Raw genomic sequence first — 9,974 nt, 5'->3', positions numbered from 1 at the left:
GTGGCGCGCTACGAGCTTGTAGGTCTGCTATTTTTAACGACTGAACATTTTTAGAATCTGATCTCAGGTCAGAATGGGTTAATCAGACCCAGTGTGTGTCCAGTGGAAACCTCGTATATGAATCTGATCTCAGGTCAGAATGGGATAATCATTACCCCCCTCCCTCCACCAGGTGGTGACAGAGTGCGGTGAGCGGTGACAGGGAGGGGGGACAGCAGGGAGGGAGGGAGGGAGGGACAGCCATGGCCGCCACCCAGGAGCCGTCCCCGCCCTCGTCCATGGAGAGCAACAAGCCCGGCTTCAACAAGCACATCCTGCCCGACGGCCCGGAGGACAAGCACCTGTGCAACCTGTGTCACAACCTGCTGCGGCGGCCCGTCCAAGCGCAGTGCGGACACCGCTTCTGCTCGCACTGCTTCAACAGGACGGTCAGGTAACGTAGGGACTACAGTACCCATGATGCACTGCTTCAACAGGACCGTCAGGTAACGTAGGGACTACAGTACCCATGACGCACTGCTTCAACAGGACGGTCAGGTAACGTAGGGACTACAGTACCCATGACGCACTGCTTCAACAGGACGGTCAGGTAACGTAGGGACTACAGTACCCATGATGCACTGCTTCAACAGGACCGTCAGGTAACGTATGGACTACAGTACCCATGATGCACTGCTTCAACAGGACCGTCAGGTAACGTAGGGACTACAGTACCCATGATGCACTGCTTCAACAGGACCGTCAGGTAACGTAGGGACTACAGTACCCACGACGCACTGCTTCAACAGGACCGTCAGGTAACGTAGGGACTACAGTACCCATGATGCACTGCTTCAACAGGACCGTCAGGTAACGTAGGGACTACAGTACCCATGATGCACTGCTTCAACAGGACCGTCAGGTAACGTAGGGACTACAGTACCCATGATGCACTGCTTCAACAGGACCGTCAGGTAACGTAGGGACTACAGTACCCATGATGCACCGCTTCAACAGGACCGTCAGGTAACGTAGGGACTACAGTACCCATGATGCACTGCTTCAACAGGACCGTCAGGTAACGTAGGGACTACAGTACCCATGATGCACTGCTTCAACAGGACGGTCAGGTAAGGTAGGGACTACAGTACCCACGATGCACTGCTTCAACAAGGCCGTCAGGTAACGTAGGGACTACAGTACCCATGATGCACTGCTTCAACAGGACGGTCAGGTAAGGTAGGGACTACAGTACCCACGATGCACTGCTTCAACAGGACGGTCAGGTAATGTAGGGACTACAGTACCCATGATGCACTGCTTCTGCTCGCACTGCTTCAACAGGACGGTCAGGTAATGTAGGGACTACAGTACCCATGAATTTGGATGACCCGCCTAAGGATCATAAAAACCTTTAACGATCACTATTGCAATTTGTTTTGGGCAACCCCCCCCCCCCCCCCCCCCCCTTTTTTAGCTTAGATTTACACGCCGTACATTTGGAGCGTTAATAACACGTGGATGTCTTTGTCCCAACGCAGCAATGGACCCCAGAAATGCAACGCTTGCATTAAAGAAGACATCTTCGAAGAGCCGACGTCTATTTTGAAGCAAGGATGTGTGAGTAAACTAAATGAAACGTGAAAACGTTTTAGCTAGGGCCGGGACTTTATGCGATTAATTTAGATGAATTAACTACAGAAACATTAATCGCAATTAACTACAGAAAAAATAATCGCACCTTTTTTTTTTAAGGCGGAACGTTTCTCACTTGGCGCATTTCCAGTACTGAATAGGCTCATTAGGCTGCTGCACCGCCTTAAGTTGATATTTTTTCAGACCTCCAGTTCTAGGCAACACAGAATGGGGTGACCTTTTATTATTATTAGCTATATTAATGACAGTAAAATGTTGAAAATGAGTGGTATCCTGTAGTCACTATTCATTGATTCACTGGGATACCAAAAAACATTTGAAAAAAAAAAGGTTTCTCGCTGTTCTCAGGTTGAATATTGATATGCGATTAAAATGCGATTAATCTAGATGAATTAACTACAAAGCCTCTGATTAATTAGATAATTTTTTTTAATCGAGTCCCAGCTCCAGTTTTAGCAGAAAGTCACATACCGTTATGTCAGGGTCCTTGAAGGGGTTCCAGGGGGACGTCCCTATGTCAGGGTCCTTGAAGGGGTTCCAGGGGGACGTCCCCATATGTCAGGGTCCTTGAAGGGGTTCCAGGGGGACGTCCCCATATGTCAGGGTCCTTGAAGGGGTTCCAGGGGGACGTCCCCATATGTCAGGGTCCTTGAAGGGGTTCCAGGGGGACGTCCCCATACTGTTATGTCAGGGTCCTTGAAGGGGTTCCAGGGGGACGTCCCTATGTCAGGGTCCTTGAAGGGGTTCCAGGGGGACGTCCCCATACTGTTATGTCAGGGTCCTTGAAGGGGTTCCAGGGGGACGTCCCTATGTCAGGGTCCTTGAAGGGGTTCCAGGGGGACGTCCCCATACTGTTATGTCAGGGTCCTTGAAGGGGTTCCAGGGGGACGTCCCTATGTCAGGGTCCTTGAAGGGGTTCCAGGGGGACGTCCCCATACTGTTATGTCAGGGTCCTTGAAGGGGTTCCAGGGGGACGTCCCTATGTCAGGGTCCTTGAAGGGGTTCCAGGGGGACGTCCCCATACTGTTATGTCAGGGTCCTTGAAGGGGTTCCAGGGGGACGTCAGGGTCCTTGAAGGGGTTCCAGGGGGACGTCAGGGTCCTTGAAGGGGTTCCAGGGGGACGTCAGGGTCCTTGAAGGGGTTCCAGGGGGACGTCCCCATACCGTTATGTCAGGGTCCTTGAAGGGGTTCCAGGGGGACGTCCCCATACCGTTATGTCAGGGTCCTTGAAGGGGTTCCAGGGGGACGTCCCTATGTCAGGGTCCTTGAAGGGGTTCCAGGGGGACGTCCCCATACTGTTATGTCAGGGTCCTTGAAGGGGTTCCAGGGGGACGTCCCTATGTCAGGGTCCTTGAAGGGGTTCCAGGGGGACGTCCCTATGTCAGGGTCCTTGAAGGGGTTCCAGGGGGACGTCCCTATGTCAGGGTCCTTGAAGGGGTTCCAGGGGGACGTCCCCATACTGTTATGTCAGGGTCCTTGAAGGGGTTCCAGGGGGACGTCCCCATATGTCAGGGTCCTTGAAGGGGTTCCAGGGGGACGTCCCCATACTGTTATGTCAGGGTCCTTGAAGGGGTTCCAGGGGGACGTCCCCATATGTCAGGGTCCTTGAAGGGGTTCCAGGGGGACGTCAGGGTCCTTGAAGGGGTTCCAGGGGGACGTCCCCCGTTATGTCAGGGTCCTTGAAGGGGTTCCAGGGGGACGTCAGGGTCCTTGAAGGGGTTCCAGGGGGACGGTCCCCATACTGTTATGTCAGGGTCCTTGAAGGGGTTCCAGGGGGACGTCAGGGTCCTTGAAGGGGTTCCAGGGGGACGTCCCTATGTCAGGGTCCTTGAAGGGGTTCCAGGGGGACGTCCCTATGTCAGGGTCCTTGAAGGGGTTCCAGGGGGACGTCAGGGTCCTTGAAGGGGTTCCAGGGGGACGTCAGGGTCCTTGAAAGGGTTCCAGGGGGACGTCAGGGTCCTTGAAGGGGTTCCAGGGGGACGTCAGGGTCCTTGAAGGGGTTCCAGGGGGTCCGGGGACCCCCAGGGGTCCTTGAAGGGGTTCCAGGGGGACGGTCCACAGCTATAAATGACTGAGTATTATAGGAACCAAATGGACCTGTAACTCTGAGTGTATATATAGACAATCATCAGGGGAGGTCCCAGCAAAATGTGTTAACCCATTCTGACCTGAGATCAGATTCATACGAGGTTTCCACTGGACACACACTGGTCTGGTTAACCCATTCTGACCTGAGATCAGATTCTAAAAAAATGTCAGTCGTTGTTCGATTTTTCAAAAATAGCAGACCTACAAGCTCGTAGCGCGCCACTCGGTGGCGTGCTATGAGCTTGTAGATCTGCTATTTTTCAATAGCTAAAGCATAACCTGATGCTAACACCAAAATGGGTTCCCGTTCAGAATGGGTTAATACAGTATCAATCATTTGAACCCCTTTGCCCATAGTTTATCATCATCATCATCATTTATTTAACTCACGACCATGATCACATGGTTTTGGAGCACAGATTCATAAAAGTATACAATCGAAAGTATACAATACATTACAGATTACACGATATACATAGACATATCGGAAGGCTTTCCCTATTTGTACAGTGGAAGAATTTATAGATTACTTTTTGTTTTTCAGATTTTAGTAATGCATTTAATTTAAACGAAGGGTGGGTAAAAAAAATAAAGTGGCAGGTATTTTTGCCTGAAATTCATAATGCCAGTATTCTTACATTCCAGCAAAACATGATACTCCATGATCTCCAATTCTGGCTTCATTACATATAGGTTACAAATCCTCTGGCTTCTGTCCAATCCTTTATATCTACCGATGACCTTTGGGATTCTTGTGTTGTGTTGTTTTTACAACATACATTGCGCTATTCAAAAAAGAGCAGATACTGTATAGAAGCTACATCTGCTGTTTTTGAACATTATTTTGTTCAAAAAAAATATCCATGAATAATTGAAGGCTTCAAAAAGTATTTCTTTGGGCGAACTACTATAGGGGATCGTTATTTTTTTCCCAATTGTTGTTATTGTGTATAATACATTTTGTTGTATTTTTTAAGTTTATAGAGGGTATGCGCGTGGGTGGCTAAAAACAATACTTTCTGACCTCGACAGCCCAAATACATCCAAACAGAAAAGTCATATCTAATTGCATTAAAACGACATTAAACAATGTTAAACTCGCTTTGCCGGTCACTTTGCCACTCGGTTTGCCATTCACTTTATGCACGAGCATACCCTCTATCATTTCATTCTCTAACTTATGTGACTTAACGTTATGTGACCTTTTTATGTATTTATTCTTTGCAGGCGTTTCCTGACAACGCAGCTAGAAGAGAGGTTGAGAATCTACCTGCTGCGTGCATCAATGAAGGCTGCACTTGGAAAGGCAACATTAAAGAGTATGAGGTGAGATGCTTTTCAACCCTATATAGAACGCTAAAACCCTGGTGATTTTCAACCCTATATAGAACACTAAAACCCTGGTGATTTTCAACCCTATAGAACGCTAAAACCCTGGTGATTTTCAACCCCATAGAACGCTAAAATCCTGGTGATTTTCAAACCCATAGAACCCTAAAACCCTGGTGATTTTCAACCCCATAGAACCCTAAAACCCTGGTGATTTTCAACCCTATAGAACGCTAAAACCCTGGTGATTTTCAACCCTATAGAACGCTAAAACCATGGTGATTTTCAACCCTATATAGAACGCTAAAACCCTGGTGATTTTCAACCCTATAGAACGCTAAAACCCTGGTGATTTTCAACCCCATAGAACACTAAAACCATGGTGATTTTCAACCCCATAGAACGCTAAAACCCTGGTGATTTTCAACCCTATAGAACGCTAAAACCCTGGTGATTTTCAACCATATAGAACCCTAAAACCCTGGTGATTTTCAACCCTATATAGAACACTAAAACCCTGGTGATTTTCAACCCTATAGAACGCTAAAACCCTGGTGAATTTCAACCCTATAGAACCCTAAAACCCTGGTGATTTTCAACCCCATAGAACACTAAAACCATGGTGATTTTCAACCCTATAGAACCCTAAAACCCTGGTGATTTTCAACCCCATAGAACACTAAAACCCTGGTGATTTTCAACCCCATAGAAGACTAAAACCCTGGTGATTTTCAACCCCATAGAAGACTAAAACCCTGGTGATTTTCAACCCCATAGAACACTAAAACCCTGGTGATTTTCAACCCCATAGAACACTAAAACCCTGGTGATTTTCAACCCCATAGAACCCTAAAACCCTGGTGATTTTCAACCCCATAGAACCCTAAAACCCTGGTGATTTTCAACCCTATAGAACGCTAAAACCCTGGTGATTTTCAACCCTATAGAACGCTAAAACCATGGTGATTTTCAACCCTATATAGAACGCTAAAACCCTGGTGATTTTCAACCCTATAGAACGCTAAAACCCTGGTGATTTTCAACCCCATAGAACACTAAAACCATGGTGATTTTCAACCCTATAGAACGCTAAAACCCTGGTGATTTTCAACCCTATAGAACGCTAAAACCCTGGTGAATTTCAACCATATAGAACCCTAAAACCCTGGTGATTTTCAACCCTATATAGAACACTAAAACCCTGGTGATTTTCAACCCTATAGAACGCTAAAACCCTGGTGATTTTCAACCCTATAGAACCCTAAAACCCTGGTGATTTTCAACCCCATAGAACACTAAAACCATGGTGATTTTCAACCCTATAGAACCCTAAAACCCTGGTGATTTTCAACCCCATAGAACACTAAAACCCTGGTGATTTTCAACCCTATATAGAACACTAAAACCCTGGTGATTTTCAACCCTATAGAACGCTAAAACCCTGGTGATTTTCAACCCTATATAGAACGCTAAAACCCTGGTGATTTTCAACCCTATAGAACCTTAAAACCCTGGTGATTTTCAACCCCATAGAACACTAAAACCCTGGTGATTTTCAACCCAATATCAAATGCAAAACAGTACATGGTACAGTCAAAGCACAGGGCATTCCACACCTGAGTGGCAGAGTGCTGTGGAAAGTGAATTTACCCATATTTGTTCTATATGTGGGACGCACCAGATCATTACTATTTATACTCCCTCTAGTGTTCCTCTAGTGTTCCCTCGAATGCAGTCGAGCCAGCAGGCTGGCGCGTACCGCGAGACTCGGACAACGGCGTGGTCCAGCCCTCAGTGGCGTGCACAGACATTTGGAGGGGCATGGGGGCTCAAGTGAAAAAGGGCACCTTGTGCGGCATGTGGAACCACCGACTGGCTGCCTTAGTCGGTATATGAGATTTATCGATTTTGGGAGCATAAATAATATATTGGAAGCTTTTAATCCAGAATTGATAAATGTCACCATGGGCCACATATGCTGACTGTGTATACACTACATTTAAATGAACAAACTGTACAAAAAAAATGAACTTTCAAAAGGGCAGCACATTGCTGTCCAGAGGGCCAAATCTGTGCTATCTGTGTCTATCTGTGCACGCCCCATGCCAGCCCTCCTAAATATCTGCTCACAGAGTCTCTACAGAGCGCCGCAGTCCCTCCCCCTTTCAGAAAAACGAGTGGCCCAGGAAATGAAACCCCAATGCATTCTCCCATCGGCACTTCTAATATAATTTATTTAAAGACGGTTACGCCGCGGACAAAGCCAACTCGGATCGTGACGAATCATGACAATGAACACAATGTTTTGGGGCCGATCAAATCATTAGAAAGAAGAAAAGAAAGTCAGGAGATAAGACTATTTGTTTTGTTTTTCGTCTTATAAATTATTTGATCGGCCCCAAACATTGTGTTCATTGTCATGATTCGTCACGATCCGAGTTGGCTTTGTGACATTTTAGTCACCCGGGGAATTCTTTCTTTGTGTTTAGTCTAGTTTTAGTCGACTAAATATGATAACATTTGTTGTCTAAAATGTATTTTGGCGGTGCCTTGATGCCGTCGTAATGACACTGCGACCGCGTTTGTGAGCTTGTAGATCTGCTATTTTCAGCACGCAACCACGTGTAAAATGACTTGTACTGGATCTCTCGTCCACTATAGTCTCTCCCTGACATTTCAGTCTAGCTTTTATTTGTTGACGAATAGAAAACAAGAAAACAGTCAGGGTTCAGAAGACATTTGTAGAATCGTTCCCAGGTCAAAATGGGTTAATAAAGTAGCTCATTGATTGATTGATTGATAATTTTATTAGACAACTAGAACTGCACTCTGTCGAGTGCATACTTGCTTGTTGCGCACTAGTAGGCCATAAATGGCCAACTAGTGCGCAAGCAGAGCGCGGAAGTACTTTAGACCTCTACAAACTGTCAACCAATTACATATACTACTGTATGTATATGTAATTTGTAAGTTGATTAGCGTTATACTGTGGTTCCTTTGCGCCGTACGCACCGTCCCAGCCAACCCGCCACTTTTGATGCGTATGCACCGTCCCAGCAAATTGTGCCTGATACGGCAGTGGTGCCAGATTACATACATGTATACACAGGAGCATTACCTTTAATCCTCCCAACACTAAAACATATCGTCATTACGTCACCATCGAAAACCAATTACACTCTGGCATCGGGTCTTTTAATCCACATATTTATTACGTCATCATTGAGAGCTAGTTATACATATACACACCATGTAATCTGGTCCCAGCAAATCAGGCACGATTTGCTGGGACGGTGCATACGCATCAAAAGTGGCGGGTTGGCTGGGACGGTGCGTACGAGCCGGGCGAAACTATTACTTGCGCGCTCTGCTTGCGCAAGTAATAAGATGCAAACAGTACAGGGTACAGTTAAGCACAGCATTGGTCCAAAAGGACGGCACCGAAGAAAGACCTTGCTGTCTTGTTTCCATTCGGGAAACAAACGTAGAAATACATTAATAAAACATATGGGAGTGGTTGCACAATGTTTATAATGACACAGCATTTAACCTTCTCTCTCTCTCTCTCTATCTCTCTCTCTCTCTCTCTCTCTCAGATGACTCACGAGGGGAAGTGTGACTTTATGATAATCCCGTGTCCGTCCTGTAGCGAGCGCCTTCGCTTCAACGAGCTGGAACGCCACAACGAGCGCGAGTGTCCCGAGAGGACGCTCAACTGCAAGTACTGCAAGGAGCCGTTCCACTTCAAGAACATCAAGGTTCACAAGACCCTTCGTTTCTCTAAACAAAACCCTTCGTTTCTCTAAACAAAACCCTTCGTTTCTCTAAACAAAACCCTTCGTTTCTCTAGACAAAACCCTTCGTTTCTCTAAACAAAACCCTTCGTTTCTCTAAACAAAACCCTTCGTTTCTCTAGACAAAACCCTTCGTTTCTCTAGACAAAACCCTTCGTTTCTCTAGACAAAACCCTTCGTTCCTCTAGACAAAACCCTTCGTTTCTCTAGACAAAACCCTTCGTTTCTCTAAACAAAACTCTTCGTTTCTCTAGACAAAACCCTTCGTTTCTCTAAACAAAACCCTTCGTTTCTCTAGACAAAACCCTTCGTTTCTCTAAACAAAACCCTTCGTTTCTCTAGACAAAACCCTTCGTTTCTCTAAACAAAACCCTTCGTTTCTCTAAACAAAACCCTTCGTTTCTCTAGACAAAACCCTTCGTTTCTCTAGACAAAACCCTTCGTTTCTCTAGACAAAACCCTTCGTTTCTCTAGACAAAACCCTTCGTTTCTCTAAACAAAACCCTTCGTTTCTCTAAACAAAACCCTTCGTTTCTCTAGACAAAACCCTTCGTTTCTCTAGACAAAACCCTTCGTTTCTCTAGACAAAACCCTTCGTTTCTCTAGACAAAACCCTTCGTTTCTCTAGACAAAACCCTTCGTTTCTCTAAACAAAACCCTTCGTTTCTCTAGACAAAACCCTTCGTTTCTCTAAACAAAACCCTTCGTTTCTCTAGACAAAACCCTTCGTTTCTCTAGACAAAACCCTTCGTTTCTCTAGACAAAACCCTTCGTTTCTCTAGACAAAACCCTTCGTTTCTCTAAACAAAACCCTTCGTTTCTCTAGACAAAACCCTTCGTTTCTCTAGACAAAACCCTTCGTTTGTCTAAACAAAACCCTTCGTTTCTCTAGACAAAACCCTTCGTTTCTCTAAACAAAACCCTTCGTTTCTCTAGACAAAACTCTTCGTTTCTCTAAACAAAACTCTTCGTTTCTCTAAACAAAACTCTTCGTTTCTCTAAACAAAACTCTTCGTTTCTCTAAACAAAACTCTTCGTTTCTCTAAACAAAACTCTTCGTTTCTCTAAACAAAACTCTTCGTTTCTCTAAACAAAACTCTTCGTTTCTCTAAACAAAGGCGTTGCAT

The 9,974-nt window shown here is 45.7% G+C and overlaps 1 protein-coding gene across 1 annotated transcript in view; it reads left to right on the top strand.

Annotated features, from left to right (window-relative positions):
- Positions 1-242: 242 nt before the first annotated feature.
- Positions 243-9,974, top strand: part of LOC308317075 (TNF receptor-associated factor 2-like) — a gene marked incomplete at both ends in the record, with an annotated part of 29,415 nt that continues 19,683 nt past the window's right edge. Inside the window, 4 exons of the mRNA XM_080765867.1 lie at positions 243-433; positions 1,521-1,599; positions 4,952-5,050; positions 8,650-8,811. Of these exons, the coding sequence (XP_080621993.1) occupies positions 243-433; positions 1,521-1,599; positions 4,952-5,050; positions 8,650-8,811 (531 nt within the window). The remainder of the gene's footprint in view (positions 434-1,520; positions 1,600-4,951; positions 5,051-8,649; positions 8,812-9,974) is intronic.

This window comes from Protomyctophum bolini, assembly GCF_963924005.1.
Source record: "Protomyctophum bolini genome assembly, chromosome: 6".
Taxonomy (NCBI): Eukaryota; Metazoa; Chordata; class Actinopteri; order Myctophiformes; family Myctophidae; genus Protomyctophum; species Protomyctophum bolini.
The sequence above is the reverse complement of the archived record's forward strand: the minus strand, read 5'-3'. Positions and strand labels throughout refer to the sequence as shown.